Source organism: Gouania willdenowi, chromosome 5 (genome assembly GCF_900634775.1).
Source record: "Gouania willdenowi chromosome 5, fGouWil2.1, whole genome shotgun sequence".
Classification (NCBI taxonomy): Eukaryota; Metazoa; Chordata; class Actinopteri; order Blenniiformes; family Gobiesocidae; genus Gouania; species Gouania willdenowi.
In genome coordinates this window covers 33,994,339-34,021,746 of record NC_041048.1, presented here as the reverse complement: position 1 = coordinate 34,021,746, position 27,408 = coordinate 33,994,339, and the positions used below count along the sequence as shown (strand labels likewise).

At 35.0% G+C, this 27,408-nt stretch overlaps 1 protein-coding gene across 8 annotated transcripts in view; it reads right to left on the bottom strand.

The window, feature by feature from the left end:
• The window catches only part of frmd4ba (FERM domain containing 4Ba), an 87,183-nt gene that overhangs the window by 41,858 nt on the left and 17,917 nt on the right, over positions 1-27,408 (bottom strand). For 4 of the 8 annotated variants that reach the window (XM_028446599.1, XM_028446600.1, XM_028446595.1 and 1 more), the window contains exons 1-7: positions 13,366-13,527; positions 6,868-6,933; positions 5,463-5,557; positions 5,252-5,344; positions 4,181-4,265; positions 2,159-2,215; positions 1,864-1,886 (exon numbers count right to left, since the gene is read on the bottom strand). In XM_028446599.1, coding sequence (XP_028302400.1) covers positions 1,864-1,886; positions 2,159-2,215; positions 4,181-4,265; positions 5,252-5,344; positions 5,463-5,557; positions 6,868-6,933; positions 13,366-13,527 — 581 coding nt within the window. Of the gene's footprint in view, positions 1-1,863; positions 1,887-2,158; positions 2,216-4,180; positions 4,266-5,251; positions 5,345-5,462; positions 5,558-6,867; positions 6,934-13,365; positions 13,789-27,408 lie in introns of those variants that run through there. The other 4 variants (XM_028446602.1, XM_028446598.1, XM_028446597.1 and 1 more) reach the window with 4 other exon arrangements.

The window sequence follows — 27,408 nt, the reverse complement described above, 5'->3', positions numbered from 1 at the left end:
GGTGGACCCTGGGCCCCATTTTTTTAAAAAAAGGGCTCCGTCTTGTCATATTCATTCATAGATTATTCATACCAAACTGCATTCCGATCTAAGGAGAATGAACAGAGGAGTAGTCATTTGAAAAATGGGGCACCCGGGGGCCCCCTGGCATGATACCTATGGGGTAATGGGCCCTGTTTATATAATGGTATGTGTCAATGACTCGATACCACCAACTGTCATAATATTTGAGTCGCATATAAATGAGAAATCAAGTTTCGTTTTTTTCTTTTCTTTTGGGGCCCCTTGGGGGGAAAAAATAATTGTGCGCTTCTCATTTTCGAACGCCATCAAGGTATTGATACCCTGAAGCCACACACCAATTTTGGTTATCTTATCTTAAACAGTTTCTGAGAAAAGTAGTGCACTTTAACTCAGATGAAACGGAGCTCAAACCAATATCCCCTTCCACTTTGGGGCGGGAGATAATATACTGTATATTAGATATAGACGATATTGTAATTTTTTGTACGCCCAAAATAGAAAACTCGATATAACTTGAATCTCGATATGTCGCCCAACTCTACTGCTCACCATTATGGAGTCCAGCCACAATAACAGTATCACCCTTTGTGTTTTAAACATAAGGACGATTTAGCAGGAAATGTCCAACAAATGTCATCAACCAAATCATGTAAACACTGTATTCCAGTGTTTGCATCATGTAAGTTACCCCTTATTGAGAGTCAATGCATGTCAATATGTTTCCCATGTGTTAAAAAAAAACTAAAAAAACATGACAACAGCTATCACGTAGTCAGAAAAAGTTCGACTTCCAATGCGTGGAGCGCGTTGGTGGCAAACAAGTTCAATTCAATGTCACAAGCGTTAAACTCAGAGGAATCATTAACACATGGGGAGTTCAAGATAGAGTCAAAATCACAGAAAATCAGGTTGTACATTAACAGAGCAAACACGCCTGCTGTGTGTCAAACTATGTTCAGATACAGGTGTAATTCTGTTAAACATGAGATAACTACAAATAGATCATTATAACATTATTTAATGCAAATTTCTAAAAAATAAATAATTTATTAGCCTTCACTTAGTCAGGAGAACCACAATGAAATGAATAATCTATTTTACAAACAAGTTCAGTGTCAAAATAATACTAAAATGTACATGGAAAACAGTAAAAAGTACTTTCAGAGTAAGAGCTTGTGAAAGACAAAACTATAAAAACCACCAAATAGTTAAAAGCATGAATTTAATCAAAAAAATGTAATGTAAATAACAACTACTAAAATAAATAAATGCAAAGTAATGTGCCCCCATTCAGTTGGACATGTATTTTACAATTTCAATATTATAGTTTATCTGCAAAAGCACAAAACATTTAGCTTAAAGCAACCATAACTTAGTCTTATAGATGTTACACGGTTTATTACATTTATTATTATTACACCTGCAATGACTTTATAACATACAGTATATAGTTTTCTACTGCTATCCCTAGTTTGTGTTAAACTCCCCACAAGAGCCAGAAATAGAAACCACTCAATAAAAATAACCAAACAATGACTTCACATTTAATCACAATTTCATTTTTTTTCTGTGTATAAAGCTGTAGTTTTTAAGATTCCCTTTCGTTTCTCATGGTAAAGAGATAATATATCATTGAAATAAAATAACATTACACCTCCCTTAATTTAGATAATCCACCATTTCATAATAAAATAGATCACAAACAGATGATTTGATATGGATAATTACTATAAATATGATAAGAGATCAAACTTTCAGACAAACAAAGTAGTAAGGATGATACTTTAATTTATGGTGTTAAATGGTAAATAAATAAAAAATAAATTTAAAACAACGTACCTGGAATAATCTCCTTTGGCTTCCTGAGACGGAATTGAGAAACACACACGTGTTAATTAATACATGTTCATTAGCGGGCACACTAACATAATGCATGGTTTTAATGTCACCCTACAAATGATAGCTGTGATATTAAACACTGAATCATTGACTTATATTTGAGTAAATAGCTGCACACCATTAGCACCTAGCATTACATTGTATTCAAATACTTGGTTTCCCGTGAGCCAGAGTTCCCTAAAGAAGCTCAGCGGCACAACCAAGAGACTGCGACAAAACAAAAACTATTTCTTACCTGCAATGCGAACGCAGCTAACTTGAAAACATTCTCACTTTCCACCTCAATGGTCTCCTGTTGGAAAACACACTGTTAATGGACAGGGTTTTTGAAAACGCGTCCAGAGAAACACGCGCAGCTCGTCACAAACACTTCACTTGAGCGAGCAACCGTTCCCCCCCCGTACCTCGGTCCCACCGTTACCGGCTAAACCACTGCCGCAAAACCAAACATACTGTGTTAGTAGTGTCCGAAAACATAAATTCACATATTTTAGCTACACTGCCGCCTTTTAATCCATTGTTTGAACACAGGGCGTCCAAACGCGTCGGAAAATCCAAGCAAAAGAGCCGGTGTAAGTTCCAACCCCTGGTTAAAGTGGTACAGTCCACAGCAGGTTCAACAGTGTCCGTCTCCCATGGCGACGTGTCTGCCCCACGCGCGGACAAAACGGAGCTCAGGATGCCTTCAGGGACTGCTCGTACACATGCTTGCCCACGAGTCAGTGGCAACTTTTTTTTTTTTTTACATTCTGACTAATTTTGAAATGTTTTTTTTTTTTTTTTTTTTTTTTATAAATTAAATTTAGCTGTGAAGCAATATAACATTTATATACACAAAGTGTTGTATAAATAATAAAATCTACATACAAGTGTAGATTTGATCCTGTTTAACTCAATAACTGTAATTACAGACACCCCCCAACCCAATTCCTCAATTGTCATTTGCACATTCATTGGTTTCTTTCTGCTGCTATTGTTATTGTTTTCATTTATGAATGTCCTACATTTTGCACTATATTATTATGTTAGTATTTATTTTTGTTCTTACTCTCACGCTCTTATATTTATATTGTGTTGTTGAAAATGTGAACTTCCCCTCTGGGGATCAATACAGGTGTATTCTAAGGCTGGGCGATTTTGCCTAATAACAAACTATATATATATATATATATATATATATATATATATATATATATATATAAAAGAAAAATTTAAGTTTCGATTCAATTTTCAAATGTTTTTTTTCAAAGCACTTTAAATTGACTGCAGACATCAGATATATTGTCAAAAGTGCAACTTTATTGCTGTGATTGTCATCAAGAGGTAAAATGCATAGAACAATTCCAAAATTAAAAGTAAATGAGGATCTGTCATTCAACAATTTCAAGCTATAACTCAGGTTTAAGCAAAAGTGCAACAGCAACTTCACAGTAGCTTAAATTTTCTGATTAAAAGTCATATAACTACATATAACATTACAATTAAAAAAATAATAAACTCTTCCCATAGCATCTCAGCATAGTGCGAATAAAAAAATAAACATGCCTGTGGTACACATATAGCCTACTCAAAGGGTAAACAAATGGCTCACATCGCGCTACAGTAACCCATAAGGACGGAACGCAAAAAAGTCGGAAAAAAGTGGGTTGGGAAAAAAAAAAAAAAAAATAAAATCAAAAATGAACTCAAATTTGCAAAATAAAAATCGTTTTTTATCTACAAATTCCATAAATGGATTAAATCAATGTTTTTGCCCAGCCCTAATGTATTCCATTCTATTCTATACTGAATAGGATTACTGTAAATTGATTTTTACACAAAAAATAAATAAATAAATAAATAAAATAAAGAAATGCAATAATAGTGACATAACATGGACCAAAAGGCAGCATGATGGAAGAAAAGTTTATGCTTCAAAATGCAAAGAAGCATAAAAGGGCAAAAAATATTCTTGGTTGTTGGGAGATGAGGTTAGGAAGGTCAAATTAAGATGGTTTAGACGGGAGGAAAAAAACATTGCATATTGAAAATATGCCCCAAAAAGGAAAGCACAGTGACGATATTTGGAGTAAAAGAAGAATATTTTAAGAATATTACCAAAAAACCACTGTAACTTCCTAATGTCTCTCACTTTCACCTGATAATCTTCAGCACCCATACTTATAAAGTGTATAAAAGCACAAAACCAGACATCTACCTCAGACAGTCTATGTTTTTATTCTGTGCAATAATCAGCTGTTGGCATAGGAACACTTACATTAAACACTAACGATTTAGCGTTCAGGAAAAACAGCTCCACTGTTTGGTTGTCCTTCAGGAAAGTGATTTTTTCAATGTAAAACCTATGGAGAGATGATTAAGGGGTCACATGATCAGATAATTTCATCATTATCCAGGTCTATTATTATATGTATAATATCAGATTTTGATATTCTCTGTATGTGCAAACATACATGGCAATAAAAACCCTTTATGATTTCTGATTCTAGAACCAACAGCTATTTACTGTGCATTCTGAAAAAGTGTATTATAACACTGCCACCTGCTGGTTCATGATAAAAACATCACCCAAAGCCTTGGACAGTGACACTCAGTAGAATGTGTTGTAATAAAATGATTTAAATCAGGTATGGGCAACTTCTTTGTTTGAATAAAGGGCCACATTATCAACATTCACGTCAGCATTTAGAATAATGACCAATCAGAGCGAGAAATAACCAATAGTTTTGATAGTAATTTTGTATGTTTGTTGTTGTGTTGTTAGTTATAAGGCATTTTGTCCCCTTCTGTTGACATTTTGTGTATTATTTGGAGTCATATTGTGTATTTGTGTTGTTATTTTGCATTTTTTGGAGTGGTTTTTGTGTATTTCTGTTGTCGTTTTGCTTGTTTGTTAGTACTGTGGGTTTGAGTAGTCATTTTTTGTGTTTTTCTTGTCTTTTTGTCCATTTTTGTTGTAATTTTCGTCATTTAGTGAATGTTGGTTGTTGTTTGTGTTATTGGTGTAATTTTCTATATTACTGTTGTCATTTTGTTAATATTTACTGTAGATTTGTGTGTTTTGGAGTATTTTCTGTTATTTGATTGTCTTTTACTGTATTTTCCTGCAATGTTGTAATTCTTTGTATTTTTTAAATATATTCTTGATTTTGTTTCGTGTATTTTTCTGTCATATTGTACATTTACTTTGGGGGCCGCATAAAATTAGACAGAGGGCCGCATGTGGACCCTGGGTTGCCATTTGCTCATGTCTGATTTAAATGATTAAATACATTTTTTAAAATGTTTATATTTTCCATGTGGTTATTTTAACAAGTGGATTACTCACCTCACAAGGAATTTGATCTCCAAAGGGCCAGGAGTCTTAGAGAAGTCATGATCAACGACTCTACGGTCTAACTGGAGCCAGTTATTCTGGCCTCTGAACAAGCAAATGAAAAAAAGTCTTATTACTTACATGTTTTTCCCCACTTTGAATTTTTTATTTTTTTTTGTATTGGCATATGTGACCAACATGTTACATTTTGAAATTCACTCACGTGTCATCTATGAAGCACAATCCAAAGTATTCTTTCTCTTTTAGGATAAAATGTGAGGCCACCAAATCCAACAGCTCCCGGGACAACAGCTTAGGCTGCAAAAGTGAAGATAAACATTAATAAAAGTCATCGAACAAACTCATTCTGAGAATCAAGTGAAACAATATTTAAAAAAATAGCTGACAGTGACAGGTGGGGCGTGACAAACAGGAGGACATTTTCAATTAGGGCTGGGCAAAAAAAAAATTATTTATTGAATTTGTAGATAAAAACGATTTTTATTTTGCAAAATTGAGTTTTAAAAAAAAATTATTATTTTTTTTTCATCAGTTTTTTTGGACTTTTTTGGGTTACCGTCACGCGATGAGAGCCAGCCCGCTCTTTGTTTACATGTGTTTACCCTTTGAGTAGGTGCTGAGATGCTTAGAGAAGAGTTTATTATTTTTAATTGTAATGTCATATGTTATAAAATATGTAGTTATCTGATTTCTTAATCAGAAAATTTAAGCTACTGTGAAGTTGCTGTTGCACTTTTGCTTAAACCTGCACTTTTGACAATATATCTGATGTCTGCAGTCATTTCTAAGTGCATTGAAAAAAAATAAATCAAAAATCAAATTGAAACTCAAATTTTTCTTTACAAAATCTGATTTTTTTTTTTTTATTTTAGGCAAAATCGCCCAGCCCTAGTTTTAATTTAATGCTCATCTTCTTAAATGACTTTCTTTATTGACAAAAAGATCGTTAACACAAAAAAAAAACGCCTACACACCAATAAAGTAATAATGAGATGCCTAAAAATGTAGCTGAATTTTATAAAAGCATGAAATTATTAGACTGCATTAGATATGCAACCGGGAACAAAATGTAACATGGAACTAAAGCGCGTTAATAATGATTTACATCAACATTTACGGAACAACAAATCAATATCTGACTTAAAAGAATAATTTCTATTTTCTTTTCTTTATCGTTTTGTCACAGAATGCAAACAAAAATTGTTTATTTCCTGTATTTTTGACTGTTGCACTTTTACATTTGCCTTTTAATGCAGGTGATTAGTTTAATTTAGTTTGACTTTTGATTTATTTATGAAAAATGTTTCATTATGAAACATGATGTTACTTGTTCTCTGTTAGTTTATTTCCTGCACTGAATTTCCTTTTTTTTTTTGGTTTTCTTAAGATTTTTGGCACTGATAGCAAACAATGTTTTGTTATTTCCTTGTTATTTTTGACTTTTTTGATTAGTTTAGGAATACCAAGACAAGTTTTAGAACCACTGAGCGAGAACTACTGAAAACAGCATTCTTTAACAAGACAGATCCAAAAGTATAAAACTTTGACACAAACCTTTTCTTACAAGAATATAAAAAAAGGAATGTTATTCCATGAAGATGAACTACCTGAACCAGCAGCTCCAGCTTTCTGCCATCAAGGAGAAGAATCTGGCACAGACGACCCTCTGTCATCTATAGATGAGAAAAACATGTTAGACATGAGAAGGCTTGAAAAAAAAAGAAAAGAAAAGTGGAGCAATAAGACACCACCTCCACCTTCACCACCACCTGTCTGATGTTTCCACTGTTTCAGCAGGAAAAACCCCTCCCTCACTGAGGGGTGACTCACATTCTAGTCATTCTGGCCTTTGTGATGAATGAATGGGTAAGATGATGCTAAAAAAGATCAAATAGCATGGTTCTGCTCGGTTGTGAGTATAGATAGTACTGTATGTATACTAAATGGTGACCTGACAACATTGATGTCGGATATCAGTAAGATATCAGAACAAAAACAAGTGTCAGATTATATCGACTTTTATCTGACATCTCTAATAAAAGCACTGACACATCATTTGTTTTTATTGGGAATACTGAGAAATGTAAGTTGTTTTTAGAATAGAATGAAATAAAATAGAATAGAATAGAATAGAAGCTTTAATTGTCAACATACAACATATACAACAAAATAAAGGTGCTCTCTAAGAATGACGAATGACATATAATACACATTTAAATAAAATATTCACAGGGTCTTCTCATTTATCTTTTTTAATCTATTTCTTTAAATTGTAGAATATGCTTATGTTTGAGATAAACTAGTGGTTAATTTGCACTTAATTCAAATGTAATTTTCTTTATATTAATTAATTTCAGATTCTTCTAATCAGTGTTAATTTAACAGCACTTTTTTCAAATCTAGGTTTAGTAATAGCCGTTTGACTAAAATGTACCTTTTTGCATACAGTTTTAGTCCAAATTTAGTCATCAGGACTATTTCGGTTATAGTTATAGTCAACTAAATGATATTAATATTTTAGTTGACTAAATCTGTATATATAAAACATAAGTCTATGCATTTAAAAAAAAAAGACTTATTCACCATTGATCAACCTTATATGGGATGGTGTAAATGTTTGTAAACACACAAAGACAGATTTGATGTTATGATTGGATTTTGTCACATGTGACAAAAATAGTGTGAATTTTATTAGTTGACGAATATATCGATATATTTTGATTTAGTTTTTTTTCCGCATTTATTTTTTGAAATTAGTCACAGTCTTGTTATTGTCACTTAAAAAAATATAGTCATCAAAACTAACACTACTTCTGATTTACTGTATTTTTATTTATTTTATTCAACTGTGGGATATTCTTGTATTTAAGCTTAACATGTACAGTATGTAACCCAGTTTTTCTCATAGCTACTTTTGCTGACTATTGTTAACTGTTTGAGTAATATCACTTAATTAAATGTTTCTAACATTTAAATATTACAGAGGTACTTCCCAATTCAGGAATTAATACAGTGAATCAACAACGAAAACACATTTTATGCCTTTTGCACCTATATCTAATAACAGAAAAATAAAATATAAATAAATAAAACAATTAGTTTATTATAACATTTGAAGTCACTTCACAACATAGTTAAAATGATAAAAGAAGGTAAAAAAGATAAACATTTAAAATATTTAATTATAAATTACTTACATTTACGCTGCAAGCAAGTAATATTGCATCACTCCTTTAACAGTAGATAGCAGTGATGCTTTGTAATATTTTACCTCTTGATGATAACCAATGCATTGATTTTATATAACTTTAAAAGTACATTTTCTTTTTGATTTTCATTTTTTGTGTAGTTTGTTTGTAAATGAGTTTGTGGATGATATTTGAATGATGTCTCTTTATTTAAAAAATGTACATTTAAGCACATTACTCACAGTTTTTATAGCCTAGCTATAGCCTTTTTTAAAAAGATGCTGTAATCCAATGTGAATAACAGTCCTGCTTTCATAACAAATGCCTTTTTTTTTGTTAACGCGGGTTAGGAACTTAGTTGTCAGAGTGTTTTCTTGAGTTGATTCGATGCTTTCTGTTAAAAATCCCATAAACCCCCAAAATGACTTTATTTCTATGACTTCAGACACAAAAGAAAACATGTGGCACCCAGCGAGTTGGCTCCTGTGGTGGAAAGTGACAATCATATCATCCAGTCAGTGTGACCACAGGCGTCTGTGAGGACGGGGACAGACGGAGACTGCAGTCCACTGGGACACTTTGTGCTCTGCACCACAATAGCACTGTCATTTCATCAAAATCAGAGCCGTATAGAGAGAGAGAGAGAGAGTTGTGACAACTCCGTTCATTCCAATGGTTTTTTTTTTTTTTTTTTTTTACAGCAATGGCTGTTCATGGAGCCTCACATTTTGTCCCGGAAGTGATCAGTTTACTATTGTAGCGCATTGAAGCTACAGCAGATGAGATAGTTTGTGATGCACTTTTGAACTTAAAGCTGTTTAAATAATCATATTGGATATTAATATTAATATTATCAGCTTATCTAAACCCATTAACGTGTGGTGTTTTTTAATGACCCCTTTTTTTAAGAAAATTAAAGAAAATTCAAAGCAATACATACTGTATACAATACATATTAACACTTTTTTTTTAACCAAATTGATGTTTCCCTTAATTACATTAAAAAACAGGCAATACAGGGATACAGATATTATAAAATAACACAAAATTGAGAACAGTTACAATAGAAAGGTGCATTTCAGTTCAGGGTGTTGGAATATGAAACAATCAAAATGATGACATCAATTATTAAGCTCCCTTAAATATACAGACAACTTGACTCAAAAAAATTCACAAAATAACAACAAAAACACACAAAATAACAACAAACACACAGAAAATGACTCCAAAAACACAGGAAAAAACAACAAAAACACAAAAAATGACTCCAAAACTACACAAACATAAGGAAATATCAAATACACAGAAAATGTCATACTGTATATAATACATAATAAAACATTTTTTAACCAAATTAATGTTGGCTTTTACTACGTCAAAAAAGCAGGTAAGTAGGCTGTTTACACTCATCATTAATACAAATTTTACATGAGGAAAAAGAACTATTTATGGATACCACTGTATATACACATACATATGACGGTGTACTGTATAAATATTGTCAATCAATGCAGTTATTGATGATAAATTACCAAAAATCCCAGTTATGTCACTAGGAATCAATGGATTCGAATTGCCCGGCACAAACTTCTGGGACATAATTCAGTTTTACATGAATCATGTGACGGTCAAACATTTTGGACTTCTGTTGTCTCAACTCTCTCTCTCTATACGGCTGTGATTAAAATATAATGCAGCCCAATTGTAACCATCACAGCCTGTATCTGTGATGTCATACAAACAGTGAAGTTGTTCTAACGTTTGTACTGAAAGCTCCTGTTTGACAATAACTTCCTGTCCTTCAACTCGTCATCCTGACAGGATGTCTTAACCGTCCACGACCAGAACGAAATCTTATCAGTGACGAAAAACAGGGATAAGCCAGTGCCTGCGCGTGAAGGTCAACTCAATAAAACGTTTAAACAACTTACAGCTACAGTATAATACTTGGTTGATGCCTCAGTTGTCAGTTTGAGATATCAAAACTCGGAGAAAGAAACAAGACATTAGAGTTTAGGATAACTATAACACCTGCGTGTTAATTTAAAGAGTCCAACCTCAAGTCTTTATTTTTCCGATCTCTAATGCAATAAAAACATTGTTATCCATCAAGTTATTAAACCAGAGGTTCCCAACCTTTTTAGGGTCATGAGGCAATTTTGATAGACCTTTTTTTTTCTTCTAGAATTAGTTTTTGATCATGTTTGTTTATGGGATTTGTGCACAAAGTGACACGTGCACCACTTCAGACATTTTTATAGTGCATTTCAATTGAAATACATTCATATTTGAGAAAGTTTAAGTATAGGATAGAGTTATTTGTTATTTATTGTGTATTTGATTTATTTATTTGTTTTAAATATGAGTTTTTTTTTTACCAATTACTAGACATTTCAGGCGATCCCAAGGTTCAAAAACACTGTATTAGACCTTTAAGTTAAAAATATATCATGCAACAAAACATCGCAATAATAGATATCACAAGAGAATTGGAGACGGATCCGATAAAAAAAAAAAAAAAAAACCCCAATCTACTACACACCAGATTGTTATGGTTTGTTTTTATTTTTATATTGCTTCTGAGTTAAAAAGGTCATACTTGAGTAAGTATATAAGTATATGTCCAGAGTTTAAATCAAATAAAGTCATGCTTATCTTTTCAAATTGCAATTTATTTACATCCTTGTATGGCGTTGTTATCGTAAACCAGTATCGACTATTGTATCATATTGTAATTGTTTAACTCAGTGTATCGTCCCGCCCCTGTTACTCACTAAAAATTGAGAAGTCAAACATTTAACTGCTGACAGTGATCAGTGACTTCAGTCCAGCTGTGATGAGGACACGAACCTCAGGGTGAAGAGACAAAAGAAAGGTCTCGACCTTAAGTCCAAGAGGTCATTCACCTCTCCAGGCCTTTCACTGTGGGCGAGGAGCAACAATGGCCATCATTTCACATCAGCCTCTGGTCGTTACCTGAATAGCCTCAAGCTAGCCCACCATGCTGCTCTGATTCATCCAATCAAAAACAACTGATCAATGACATCATTATTACTTGTCACATGTCAGCATGTAGGTTATCGATCCTTCACAGAGGTGAAAGTAATGGATTACATGTACTCACATTACTGTAATTAAGTTGCTTTTATGAGTACTTGTAATTTTTTAGTATATTTCTAAATCAGTAATTTTACTTGTATGTACATATGTTTTAAAAGAAGAAATTTGTTACATTTTTACACCCAAACATTACTGATTAAATCATAATTTTTTGTAATTTTTTCATTTTTTATTTCCATTTCATGGTTTCTTCAGAAATCCATATGTTCTTATTCGTGCCATTTCTGATCAACACCCAGCCACTTTCTTCAGTTCAGGTTGGAGTTTCTACTTATGATGTTGTTACCCACAGGGCACATTTAGCATGGCACTGTTTTAGAGTTCATAAATGTATCTATACTTAGTCTTCTATGGAAATAATAATTGTACATTTCGACAAACAAGTTCCAATTGTGCAAGATTTGGTCTCTTTCTTTTTAAGTTAATACACAAGATGTTTACTGTATGCAAGGGAACAGTGGTAAGATTTATTACCAAAAATAAACTCGGGGGGTGAAAAGTATCTAGCAGAGGTGTAAAGAGTACTGAATTATCCTACTTAAGTATAAGTACTGTTATTTGATTGAAATTGTGCTCAAGTACAAGAATAAGTAAGTCACACGTAAAATGCTCTAGTACAAGTAAAACGTTTCTCAATTAAATAGTACTCAAAGTAAAAGTTACTAGTTGCTTTCATCAAATAATCACAAAAAATAATAATTTACAGTAACGGTTGGGTGTAGAAATGTAACAAACTACTTTACATCTTTTAAAACGTACTTAAGTACAAGTAAAATTACTGTTTTAGAAATATACTTAAAAAGCACAAGTAACCATAAAAGCAACTCCATTACAGTAACGCGAGTACTTGTAATCCATTACTTTCAATTCTGGTAACAGGTAACTTTTACTTAGAGTACTATTTAATAGAGCTACTTTTTACTTTTACTCGAGTTCTCTATTTATGACTTACTTGTACTTGTAACTGAGTATTGTATGTGTTATTTACTTGTACTTGAGTAGTGTACAATTTCAATCAAGTAACTTAAGTACAAGTTTCTTAAGTACAAGTAAAATTACACATTTAGAAATATACTCAAAAAAGTACCCATAAAAGCAACTGATTTAAAGTAACGTGAGTACTTGTAACTTTTACTTTGAGTGTTAATATTCAATTGAGCTACTTTTTATTTGTACTTGAGTATTTTCTGTATGACTCACTTGTACTTGTGTATAATTTCAATCACATAACAGTACTTCTATTAAAGCAGGATATTTCAGCACTCTTTACACCTTTGGTTCTTCATGCACATTTGCAAACGGACACAACCAAATAATTATTACATAACACTACCTCTTAATAAGTCATTCCTCTGTAAAGTTAAGCTGCGTCAGGTGTTTGAATGCTTCAAGAAAAACAAACCAAAGAGAAACTTCTTCAGTCAGTCTGATGGCAGTAAAACCAGAAAAGTCTGACCACTTTCACGTTATTAATGCACATGCTAAAGATGACGTGGAGTCGGACAAGCCCGATCAAACAAACAGTCACGCTGCTTTCCAAACCACTTCCACATGTGAGAGGAGAGACACCCTTGTTTTTAGAAGAAAAAAAAAAAAAAAACAGACTGTGGCTTAGTAAGAGGCAGCCTGTGTCTCCACACGCTCCCACAAATAAACACATGCATACACTAATGAGCCAGATGTGAAAAAACTACTGACTTGCTGTATTCGTGGAATGCCTGAAATAGTTAAGTCAGCAATTGTATTCCAAAAGGACAAGTACACAAATAGCTATAAAGTCTTCTTTGCTGTCCATACCTGGTAGCACTTTCCAATCCTGAACCAGGCTTCTAGGAAGCGTCTGCAGGGCATGATCCCCTGGTTGTACCACCTCCTTAACGTCTGATGAGCTAGAGTCCAGATGATCTGGCTGCTCGATGCCACCAGTTCCTCCATTCCTCTAAAGATGCTCAAAGCCATCGTCTCAGCGTAGAACGGGCGACACGCGGAGCTTTTAGAACTAACCAACGAGATGATCTGCAGGCCACTTTGTTTTCAGAGAACAAAGTTGAACAGAGCATCTATAGCTCAAACTCACACTTGCACACCCATGTACACACTGGTCCACTATGTGTCGTCAGCTGATGTAATGTCAGTGAGAGTCGGCGCTCTGGAGAGGCTGGAGAATTGTGCCCCAGGCTCAGTTCTGGGCTCAGGTCCAAAAACACTGCCTCATCCCGTGCAGGGAAGAGTCAGAACAGAACCACAACCACGGTCACACCTCAGAATAAACTCACAAATACACAGACATAACACACACCCAGTTACTCATTGTTTTTCCCTCTGGCTCGTTGTTAAAGATGATTTTTTTTCCCTTTAAACCAACATAGGCAACTGGCGGCCCGGGGGCCACAAGCGGCCCTTGCTCTAATTTTGAGCGGCCCTTGAAGTAAATACACAAAATTAGCTGAAAACATATAAAAAGTATAAACACTAGACAGCATAAGCACACAAAATAACTCCAATAACACACAACGGCAACAACAACACCACCATATGGTAGAAAAATTATAAAATTACAAAATGACAACAAAAACACAGAAAACAAATACACAAAAAATGTCTCCAAAATCAAAACAAATTGGCTCATAACACACAAAACAACAAAAACAAACCAAAACAATATATTCCATCAAAAACACATCAAATGACAACACAAGATTCATATTCTTCCCTGTGTTAATGCTCAGATAATGTGGCCCTCAGATCATAAAATCACTTCTTTGTGGCCCCGCTGTGATTGTGGTGATGACATGACCTTTCCTGCAGCGCCACCATCAGGTCAAACTTTCAGTTATAGAGTTTTGGTGCATCCAAATAGTCCCTCCTATCTCCTTTCTTATCCACTTTTCTTTAACCCCAGGAAGTGTTCAAGTGGCGGCCATGAAAAGGAGCGTTCCGATTCTCTTTAAGCTACGAAAAGGAAGTTCAATGCTTCCTTTATAACCTCCTTCAGCCTAGGAAACACTGATGCATTCTTTACCAAAGAAGACGAGATAATGCTGCCCCACAATTCCTTGCAGCAACAACATTTAAACTAAGGGATCTGCTAATCCGAACGTTCGCAGAAACTCGCTCTTTGTGCGGTTGTACATATTGTATGTCTAAAAAGTTATGTAGGCCTATATTTTGCATAAATGTAACAATTTCAAAGAATTATACTTATTTTGCATTAATGTTGATTTCTGAGCGGAAGGTGAGTGTGAGCAACTGTTCTTTTAGTTTCACTTTTGTTCGTCGTAGCCTGGTTGCATCTTTTCCTTTGATTTAATATTCAAACATTCTGATAATATAGATTATATCAGCAGTTAGAGGCACTGGAGAAAGTGTTATAAATGTGCTTTTTGTAGTCCATTTTTGGAAATGTGTAGTTTTTTTCACCACGGCAGACATCACTAACCTTCGCCATCGTCAGATTATTACCAAGTGGAAGTGCGTCTAATTGTGAAAACATTTCCTAACTCCTTTAAGAAGTCTCTTAACTCATTTCCTCAATCCTGTGACATCATCCACGTGGTTAAGGAAAAGTGGATAGGAAAGGAAATAGGAGGCACTATTCGGATGCAGCCTTAGTGTATCTTGAAAACCTTTTATTCAAATCTTTTGTAATTTGGGGTGCACATTCATGACTCTCACAGAATGAACCAAATGTACTCATCTAATTAGGAAAGGCCATGAAATACGAAGCAAAAAAAATAAATAACATAAAGTCAACTTTTATATTTTTTATTGATAAAGATTAAATGGGGTCAAATTGACCCCAATGATTATAATAGGATTAAATCATATGACTTCTTACATCTCAAGTGATATATATATATATATATATATATATATATATATATATATTATATAATATATTATTTTTTTCAACTTTTCTTATTCCAAAGTGGGTGTGGGAACATTCTGTCACTTTGTCTGGTTTGTAGAAAGCAATTTCCTGCAGAGACTCAGGTTCCCACCCTTCCAAATTCTACAGAAACACAAAACTAAAAAATGGTCATGTTTGGATCAGCAGAGTTGGTTGAACTGACGAAGCAAAAGCCAAAAGTAAAACAGACAAATGGAAAGCTTAAAAGCACTTTGAAGTCCAAACAAATCAAACTGAGAACGTTTTGTTCTGTGTAAGAGCTGTTATGACAAAAACAAGCTGTGCACCTGATTCAGATAAATATTTTAGAGAAAAGCAATAGAAAGTAGAAAAAAGTGATGGAGCTGCTTTGATTGACAACATGTTGCATCTGGATACAATATCCGGTTATTTACTCATGTGACCTGTGTTTCTAGGAGGGCTGAAGCGTCTATGGTTGAATTGTTCTCTCAGAGAAACAAACAATTTGTCTCAGACCATCGCAGCAATAAAACAGGAGGTTGAAGAAAAGCAAGCAAAACAAGTCCATATTTTGCTTTCCTTTTATGTCGACAGCTTTAAGGAGCCACGTGTATGAGCAATTGTTATCAGAAACACAACAGCGAGCACTGCTCAGTCCACCAATGCCACGTTATCATCCATCATGAAACTAATTTCCTTATTTGAGAAACTCAGGAAAATCAGGATAATTAGTAATATGTGAACAAACAGCACAGCTTTACTCACTTAATTTATGTATCTTTTTTACTCAAAGAGCAGTACAAATCAAGTTTTGTTATTTCTGTTTCGTTTCCGAAAGTGGTGTAGATTCTAGGGATGTCGCGATACAACTTTTTAATTTCCGATGTGATACCGACATTGCAACCTTGCGTATCGGCCGATACCGATATTGATCAGATATCCGCATGATTCATACTTACTTTTATTTTTTTTTTAATATATAAATAAAAATAAATAAATTACTTATTTTGTAGTGTAGAATGTTAGAAAAGGCTTGATCAAGTGATGTTACTCAAACAAAGAACAATAGTCAGCAACAGTATGTATGACAAAAACTGACCCATTTATTATTAACCACTTGGTTACATTAATTTTAACCTTCAACATGACATCTACAGTTATATTCAATTGTATAAAATAAATAAAAAATGAAGTGGGGGGAAAAAAAATAAATCAAAAATTTGGACATTTTAATTCGATATCCAATATTAATTTTCAGGCTGATATCGGACCGATATCGGATCGGACACCCCTAGTGACTTCAGCATGTGGTTTGCTGTACGTTTGTTGATCATGAATGCATTATTAGCATGACCAGCAAATATCAACAATAACTGGAAACTATTTAATTTGCCAATAAATTAGAGTTTAAATACCTTGTAATGACTACTTTCTTTCTTTAAAGTTTAATTTAGATTTTAGTATTGTATCTTTGCTTTGTAATTTTTGCACTGAAAGTTGATATGATCAAAATGTAAAAAAGGAAGGTCAGTTTGACAATCACCAGATAGTGACTGTGAAACAAATTATTCTGAAATAATTTTATAAATTAACCAAAGTAAAACAATATTCATGCAAAAGTCGTTGGTAATTAGTCTTTTGTAAGTTGATGAAAATAATGTTTATTTTAGGAGGCTTATAAATCTCAAACTTGTTGCTTTACTATCTAAAGAAAGACTATTCTGAATGGTTTACATCTATGAGATGCATCACTTTGAGGCATTTGATTTTTTTTTTCACTGCAGGATAAATTTTACCAACAAAAGCCCCGCATTGTGTTTTACATTGGTTTATGTATTTCTCATTTCTTATTGTTTTTACCCAAAAATGCCTTCTTAAGTTAAACTAATTGAGTGGTAAATCAATTAAAAAACAGTTTAGACAGATCATTCCAAAGAAGACAACTTTGAAACAACTTCCTGGTCTGGAACGGTCAGCATCTACAGTGAAGTGTCATGCATGGTGCGAGCTAACAATAACAGTTTAAATAACTGAACGTGCTAGCGCTGGCTCTGATAAAAGAGTGTGTGTTGCAGAGCATTGCACTTGTTATGTCAATGGGCTGAATAAAGCAACATAATAAAGCACCCTTCATGATGTAATCCAATAATGCACTAACCTAATGTATATCATTCCTCTCAGCCTAGGAGCCTAACCAGCTAACCATAGTAAACGTGGACAGGCCACAGCTGCTTATAGCAGCAGAGGGCAACTGGAAACAGCTGAACATATGGTGCTGATTTCTCACACATGCTCGCCACATGTGTGAAGCAGTTCACCGCTCCACACAAAGTGTTCTGTATCGCACAATGTGAATATGCAGCATGTGCTAAACCAACATACTGATGATCCGCCTAAAACATTTCAAACCTGTATATATTTTTGTTATGATATGAATTTTTAATATACAGCTGTACCGGTGTATTTGATTACACAACTTTCAGAACGCTACGCTACGCTGCGTTTTAGACCTGACCCTTTTCATTGTTTCACTTCTAAATAGGAAGGTAAACAGTAGCGTTCTGATGTAAATCAGAAGTGTAAATGGATCAGAAAGACACCATTGAAAGCTCTGAAGCTGCATGTGAGCATGTGCCTGCGTGCACATGCCTCTGCTACAGGAGTACAACACTCACGGACACGGAGGCACGGTTAGCTTAGCATGTAGGCAGTAATACCTGGCGGAGCTGCAAACAAAACGCTACCTTATTCACCATAAGAAACCACCACACCACTGAGTATGCAGCATTTAAAGCTAGAAATCAAGCTAATTCTAAAGCAACCAGTAGAAAATGCTGTGAACACCTGATTATGCATGAGAAAAAAAAAATACCATCATATACTGTTAAAATTTTGAAAAATACCGTGATATACATTTTTGGTCATACCGCCCAGCCCTACATCCCATGCACTTAGGTCTCGAAAAATGACATTTTTACCAATTGTTCCGTAATAATTCATAAGGCACCCAGTGAAATTTTAGTTTGAATGGACTAATACTTTTTGAGATATAGACAATTTAGTGAGGAAGGTATGTGTCAATTTTCGTGGGTCCTTATTTTTCTTTCATTTTCAGGTTCCTATATGTCATTAACTACACCACATAGGGAACTGGCATAGTAATACAGCTCCACCTACTCTCTCATAATATATATATATATATAAACATGCTATACATTCTATCTGGTGGACATGCCAGCCCCTCAAGATTGGGGCTCTAACATGTTTGGGCCTTCAGTAAACAACTTAGCATATGCCACAGCTCCCTGTAATTTGATCAGTTAGGTACATAGAATGTTCAAACCACTATTGATTAGTCAGATATATGCATTGGTTCTTATGTAACAGTCTCTTGAATTTATTTTTTTTTAATTTTTTTAAACTATTTTTATTGGCCTATAACTGCATGTTCGAATGTAAGAAAAAATCTGATCTCTGTTTTCATTTATAGTATAAAGGTTACTCTTTCTTGGGATATGAAACTTTTTTTTAATTATGAGAGTTCTCACGGATATCGAAAATCCTTTATTGTATCTTTTATTGTGTATTAGTTAGTCATTTGTGAATTGACATGAAACGACCCAATAACATAAAGTAGCCTAAATAACAGTTTGACTATAATGTGTCGTTGAGTACTTGTCATGGTTTGATGGTTAAACTGAACTCATGTAAATCTAGAAAGAAGCCTTAGCCACTGATCTTTAATCAGTAACTTACATTGAGATTTGTTTCATTATATTTCTAGCAATGCATCACTCGTTGTCTCGACTCACGCTAAGTTCCTGTGGTTTGAACAAGGTCGCCTGTTTTTAACAATCCAATCTTTTGTCGTTGAAAGCTAACAGAGCCTCAAGCCAAAAGCCAGAGTTCACAAAGGAGCGTTGGCTTCTCCTAATTAGATCTGGTTATGAACTTGGGGTGACTTATGGCTTATAAATTGAATGAATAAATATGTTGTCTGCTCCTATTCCAAGAAACCAATCTGATCTGCCACAACTGTTTAAACACTGATGGTTGAAAAGAATAACCAATAAGTGTTTTGATCATGATGAAATTTACACTTTCAAGCTGAACAAACAGGATTTTTCATAATGATTGCCTTGATGATCCACTTCTCCCAGTATGAAGCCTTCACGTCATTGTTTGCCAACCCTGATGATGTCACTATGTCATCTCTCTATACCAGTCACGTGTTGTTTAAAAGGCTCATTCTTCTCAAGCTGTTGTTATCCTTTGCTCCTCAGAGAGAACAATCCCTCGTTGTAGATTCTGAGGGTTTGTTGATTTATTCTCTAGTGTTTGAATGCAGCACTCTTCAGATCCAGCAGATGGAGAGATTGAGTGTCATAAAACAATAAAATAAAGGCAAACCTTCTGCTACTTTTGATGACAGCAGTGATTCTGAATTGGTGGTATGAGTGGCCCTTGGGTTTAATGAAAGCATGAGACTTTAGTAAGTATTTTGGTTCGGAATCCATTTATTTAACGATTCAATACAATCTTTTTTGTAAAGCTAAATCGGCATGTTGTTGATGAACAAAGTATGGTTAAATAAATAACCCACTGGTCTAGAGCTCCCAACCCTTTTTTCTGTCTTTTTTTTTTTTTTTTTTCCATTTATTTGATAAATAAAACAAACCTAGTATTTTGTACAACTGCAAATAATAAAGCTTGGCACACACATGTTATTAATACTAACTTTGAGTTGTTTAATCCACGCACATGCAAGCTCCTCCCCTCCGCCCCACCCCTCTCAAAGCCAAAGCTCTAGCCTGAAGGCCAACATAAGGAAATTCTTCAAACATGGCAGGAGAAACACAGCAAAAACACTTAAACAATCAAGACAAGTCAAGTTTGATGATGAAGACCAAGAGCAAAGACACATCATGTGCAAGAAGTGTTTTGTTTTGTGCAAAAGTGAACATACTTGATTTTAGTGTTTGAATGATTTTATTTAGGTTTAAAGAATATATTTTATGTTTTTTTGTACAAAAAATGAATAACTTTTTGGTTGACGAATAATCGTGATTTCAATTATGACTAAAATAATCATGATTATTATTTTTTCTATAATCAAGCGCCCTAGTAGAACTGTACATAGAACAGTAACATGGTTCCCCAGTTTTTATAATTGACAGTTTTTATAGAATTTCCATGGCAATTAAAATTACAAAGTAAATTATTTAAACTCAATTACAATTTACAATGGAAGCAACACTTTTTTTTTTATTACAATTACGCCATTGTTGTAAATAATGTTAAATTACGTGATTACAACTGGAATGACCTCAACTCTGGCAGACATTACAACTTTGCTGTATTCAGCCCCAGAAGCGCAGTGTAAATAGGCCGTGAGAGAATATTATACAGGGGAAGCCATCCTGTCGAGGTCGTCATAGCTTCTCGTCTCATTTCAATTACCAAGTAGAAAAAGAAGTAGATTAATATGCTAAACGAGGATGAATGTGAGAGGATGAGCGAGGCAGGGAGGCAGCTGTCACACTCACGGCTCTGCAGCTGACACGCTGCACCACATACTGGGACTGCAGCTGACATGCTGAATGGAAGACATTCTAGACAGAAGGTCTGACACACGCACGCGGCACATATGCCCAATGGCCTGCACCAATTTATAGACCACGTTCCTCACAGACTACAAGTAGACCCAGCCAACGAGCATGCTTACTCAGCTTGATGTCAACTATAAAGCAGCAGCTGTCAGAGGTTACTGTACCTGAGAGGAGAGCGATTTGTAATTATAAATGATAGATTAGATCATTAAACATTAAACAAAGCCATCTCTGGTCACGCAAGATGTATGGCCTACTTTTAATCAGGATTTTACTTATATTAGACTATGAACAGGAATACAACACCACAGAATGTTTTTTCTTTATTGTGAAAAACATTTCACTACATGTTGATTTATTTTATTTGATTCAATTAAAAGCCATTGTTCATTCCTGTCAATCTTGTGTAGAAAGCCAAAAAAACATTACTTTGTTACATATAAAAATCACAAAACGGCCCTAACCCATCACAAAAACAGTTTTTTTAACAGTGGAAACAGTGTTGTGAATGAAAACTATATCAAAATGTATTGATATTTACTTAACAACGGTAACGAAAACGAAACTACAATTTCTTCATATCGGACGAAACCCAATCAGAATTCATATGAACATCTGACTTACACATTGTTCACATTAAATCTGTCGGTATATGGTATTTAAAAACATTAATACCATCCCATATCAGGCTGATAAATGGTAATTGAATCTTTAAATACAAATTTGAATGGATACACTCTTATCCTGTATATTTTAGTCAAATACATCTGTTACACTGTTAATCGGCTAAAATCTTAATTTTATTTAGTTGACTAAAACTAGGCCATAACTGAAAAAGTTGCATTTTAGTCAAAAGACTATGACTAAAACTTAATTAAAAAATTGCTGTCAAAGACCTTTTTTATTCAAAATGAAAAGGTTTTTATGCCATGCCACTATTTTCATTTAAAGATTGCATTATAAAACATTTTTGGCAGAGACATTCGGCATCCATTGCTTTCATTGAGTAGTTTTGAATTTATTTCTCTCATTATAAGGATTATAAGCATTGATTACTTTTCCGTATCAACACTGTCGGTCTTGAATTGGTGTAGATAATGAGGTGGAAATGGGACTTTTTCATTGGTGAGAATTTTTGTTGAAACCGCCGATTAAACGTGGTGAACAAAGCTGAACAGCGTTATAATTTAGTGACATTAAAGGCTAAATATTAATCATATTTTGGTAGATACAACTAGTACAGTGACGTGCAGTCAGGGTAGGCAGTGCCTACCCAAGGGTGAATTGATATTTTGATTATTTGTTTTAATTATAATATAATTAGAATTCTTTTTTTTTTCAATTTTCGATGTCATCATTTTGTGCTTTACATAGACCAAATGACTAAACAGTGCTATTTCCTGATACGGCAGGGACGCTACACAAGTCTCACTCCGCTGTAAGGCAGGAAGAGGCCACACCCTCTCCAAAAAGCACATTGCTGCTCTGGCTTTGGCCCCATAGCATGTGTTTACATGTGTTTACATATGCACAGTCAGTTCCTATGCACGAAAAGGGAGATCGCTACGCTGCCTTTGGACGTAACCATGCTATGCTAAATGCTACACGTACATTCAGAGTGCATTAGTGAATTGATACAGTGTGGCCTGCTACGTTCTCTAGCTAGATGGCGGGATGACACTACAGGAAGGATGACAGCGCTAGAGACAATAAAGAGGTTCATGGTAAGCTAAATAGACTTTTCTGTGATTTAAACATTATAAAGTGCTATTAGGGCTTCATACACATACCCAAAGTGTTTTTTTCATTGATTTCCTCAATCTTTAGTTAGAGGGTGATTTGCTCCTTTCTTACTGCAGGGTGAGCCCAAACACCTCCCTCCAATTTGATGACGTGTTCCCACTTTGATGATGAATTTGATGCGGCACTGAGCTGGAGAAGCCGCGCCTCCCGGAAGCTCTCTACCATGATTGACATGTAAACAGACACGCCCACAAAGGTGAGCATTTCAGGGTCCTTTAAGCAGTGGTATGCATGTATTTTCAACAGTCTAGGTATGTACCGGCAAACGCCCCGCCCCCACGCTCTGTCTTGTGTTTATAAAGCAGCTTGAATTCGGCTACGAAGTGAGTGGGAGGAGGGCGGGCCGTCTTTTGGCCCTACATCACCGTGCGGGGAGGAGGAAGTCAGAGTTCTGTCTATAGACACACCCACTCATGAATATGCATAAGTAGACCGCAAATCAGCCTGTTTGTGTAGAGTTGCTGAGAAAGTGACTTTTCAGAGGCAAACCTCAAATACTATATTTTTGGGTACTTAGAAAAATGGGTGATGGGTGAAAAATAGCATGACATGGGACCTTTTCAAGAAAAACTACAGCTTTTAAAAGACGGGAGACCAACACCTGAACTACCAGACCATCAGCAAAGGTAAGGTCAGAACATGTTTCATACTTTTCACAGTGAATGGTACAAAAGGAAGGAGTGGCTTTGTGAATGCATCTCACTGAGGAAGTTCTGAGTTGATGTTGTTCAAATTTTCTCCATGTTTCTGTGTTTCCAATACAAACAACAGATGCACTGCCGTGTTAGAGATACATCTTGTTGGGAGAGTATGGAGGCAATATTAAATAATTGTTTATGTTTCTTTAATGGTGTTTTACAATCTTGATTTTGTTAGATTAACACTTACCAGCTGAAACATATGAAATTTCCATTGGTCTTGACATTGGTGGTCTCGATTGGCAACGACCTGCCATACTCAACCCTAGTGCTCACGACACGTCACTGAACTAGTAGATACTTCTAAAACTAGGGAATGAACTCATTTCTAGGATGTATTTCATAATGTATTTTGGTGACTATATTTGCGTAAATATTTGACATTAAGGTTGGTATTCTTCAACATGTTACTAAAGATTTTGTACAGAAAACAAAGATATTTCTATCGTTGGAGTACAGGTGAACACTGTCTGCGATTGACGTGTATGAGTTTGACTTGTAATGATTCTTCACATCTTACCACACATTTATAAATGAATTTATAAATATTTCCAAGTACCCCCTGCAAGGTGGTACTTGCAAGATTAAGGCCACTAAACAGCTAGAACCTGCCAGTAGGTTGCACATGTTGAGTAATTCCAGAAAACGTGTACTTTAAAGCCTTTAGATTTAGGGTTTCAGTGGTTGCAATCACACATCTCACTGCAACTGCTTCTGTTTAAGAAACCGACAGCCAATTAACACTTTACGCTATACAGCTAGACTTGGCAAATACACTCAAGGTCTTTTCTTTGTGCTGATGTGGGGGTAGAAATGGTAACAAAGACTGGAAAATAAGTGATGGCCAACAGCTTCAGGCAGCCACCATCCACCTACCAACTCATCGGGTGCATCAAGGGATTTGAGGCCAGTATAAAACGACGCTCAGGGGCAGGTTTGGAGTCACGGGTCGTGACCAACCATGTGTGTGTGTAACCCAGATGAAGAGGAGGTCAGAACGGGGGAAGGGCACATTTGCTTCGGGGGGAATATCGCCTCATACTTTCTGTCTTACGTGGCAAAACACATGCCCGGACAGATCTATGATTAAAAGAGCCTGGGTGAGAGTTTTCAATATCATTTACAAGTCAGGAAAAGACACTTGTCTAAAAGCATTAGAAAGAAGCAAAGGACAGAAGGAGGGATGAGATAATTTAGAGCAGGGTTGGGATAAAATCCATTTTAAAATTACAATTACATCTTCATTTATCCATATTCAGCTACAACTCAATTAAGATTATGTTGACCAGCATTTTTTTTTAATACAGCTATTTCCCCCTGAAATCAATTACAATTATGTTCTCAATGACTGAAGTTCAATCACAATTATTCACAATTACTGAGCCTTTTTTTTTAAAATAAACTCCATAAAACATAATAGCAACATTTTTCTTCAATTACGATTCCACTTATAATCACGTCATAATTGTAATTAATTACCAATTACGTGATTACAATTTTTATCGACTCCAACCCTGATTTTGAGAGATACCAAACACAAGCACAGATAACATACACATCACTAGCTGGGTTTCCATTACCTTTGGAAATGTGCAAAATCTAAATGCGCAAAATCTAAATAGCACAATAAAAACACCTGAATTTCAAAAAAACACTCAAATATCGCAAAAAAGGTTTTTACGCTTTATTGAGGAGTTATTTCAGACGTTTGGATATTGGAATGCGTTGCAAAAACGCTATGGAAACACCTTTTCCTCAAATATACGTCACAGGACGTGACGTACATGGTCACAGGACGTGACGTACGTGGTCACATGACCACTTTTCTCTGAGTAAACATGACGCGGTACGTGTAGACAGAAGAGGAGACCTGGACATTTCTTAGCATTATACTTAAAGCATTATTACTGCCACATTAGGCGTGAAAAAACAAAGGAATATGGAGTGTTATAAAAAGGTTCTGAGTGTTCGTCTTCCTGCAGCGAAGTCTTGCGGGATGAGATTTGACGGGAGTTGCGAGGCTCTTGCCCAAAATAGCCTTCAATGGAAACACGTTTAAGCGCAATAATACCTTGTCAACATTTAGAAATGTGGCTTTTATTGAAGCATGTTTTGTGTATTGAGCGACACCACAAATAATTCCTTCCTGCTGCTGTCAGACTGAGCACACACACACACACACCTCTATCCATACCACATGTATCACTGTTGACAATTCAAATATAACATTTACATTTTATATTTACCAAATATTAGTTATCCAGCAAACTGAGAATCGATATTTAGAAGCTTTTGGAATAACACACCTGGGATTAGAAAAAAATACAGTATATTGTTTGGTTTTGTACACTGATCTATGATTTTTTTAAAGACCATAAACTTAGAGTGTTGGATTCAGGCACAAAGAGACGTCTGTATATGAGCCAAAGAAAAGTGATTTAAATTAAACTTATTTTATCAGCTATGGTGGTGGGAGTGTCATGGTCTAGGGCTGTATGAGTGCTGCTGGCACTGGGTAGCTATAGTTCATTGAGGGAACCATGAATGCCAACATGTACTGTGACATACTGAAGCAGAGCATGATCCCCTCTAAGAGTGTGACGATATATCGATATGGCGATTAATTGCGATATTTATTGATATGTTTGCGCTAAGTATCAATTTTATTTTATTTTTTTAAACTTTAATTACATTTATTCTGCTTTTTCACCAAAATGTGCAGGTAGGTCATCACAGAAATGTTGTCAATATATTGTTTACTGGAATACTGCACTATAATGGTGTCACTGGTAAGAAAGACCCTATTTTTGTTTACAGAAAGCGCTATTGGAGATACTTATTCATTTACATTGGTATGTTGACACTTATTTACAGAAATGTTGCACTAAAATAGTGTCACTGTTCATAGGACACTTTTTCAATTTATTGTCTTTCAGAGATATAAAATAAAAATTGTATTTTTTCACCTAATTTTTTTTCTTCTTCTTGTTATGTTACAGATTATCGTAGATTGATTTCTGACCAGTATATCAATAATCGCAGTATCGTCATATCGTGGGATAATTGTTATCGTGAGCTTCGTATAGCGTATCGTATCGTGAGGTACGCAGAGGATCCCACCGCTCCTTTCAGAAAACTGGATCGCAGGGCAGTATTCCAACATGAAAACGACCCCAAACACACCTCCAAGGCTACCACTGCCTTGCTAAAGAAGCTGAGGGTAAAGGTGATAAACTGGTCAACCATGTCTCCAGACCTGAACCCTATTGAGCATCTGTGGAGCATCCTCAAAGCGCAAGGTCTCTAACATCCACCAGCTCTGTGATGTCGTCATAGAGGAGTGGAAACAGATTCCTGTGGCAACCTGTGAAGCTCTGGTGAACCCTTTGCCTATGAGCATTAAGGCAATGTTGGAAAGTAATGTGGACATTTTCACTTAGGGGTGTACTCACTTTTGTTGCCAGTGATTTAGACATTAAAGGCTTTGTGTTGAGTTATTGTGAGGGGACAGTAAATTTACACTGTAATACAAGCTGTACACTCACTACTTTACATTGTATCCAAGTGTAATTTATTCAGTGTTGTCCCATGAAAAGATGTAATTTAATATTTGCAGAAATGGGAGGGGTGTACTCACTTTTGTGAGATACTGTACATCTTTGTTATTCATGTTTCTTTTATTTGTGTGAAATGTTACTATCGTTTATTCTTCTGCTGCTGTACAAAAGCAATCTCCCCACTAAGATGAATAGATGTCTATCTTATGTTATCAATCACCAGTCATGTTAATCACAATACTGTTGACTAACTATTTTTTCGTTGGTCAATTCCTGGGAAACAAACCTTAACATATGCTATG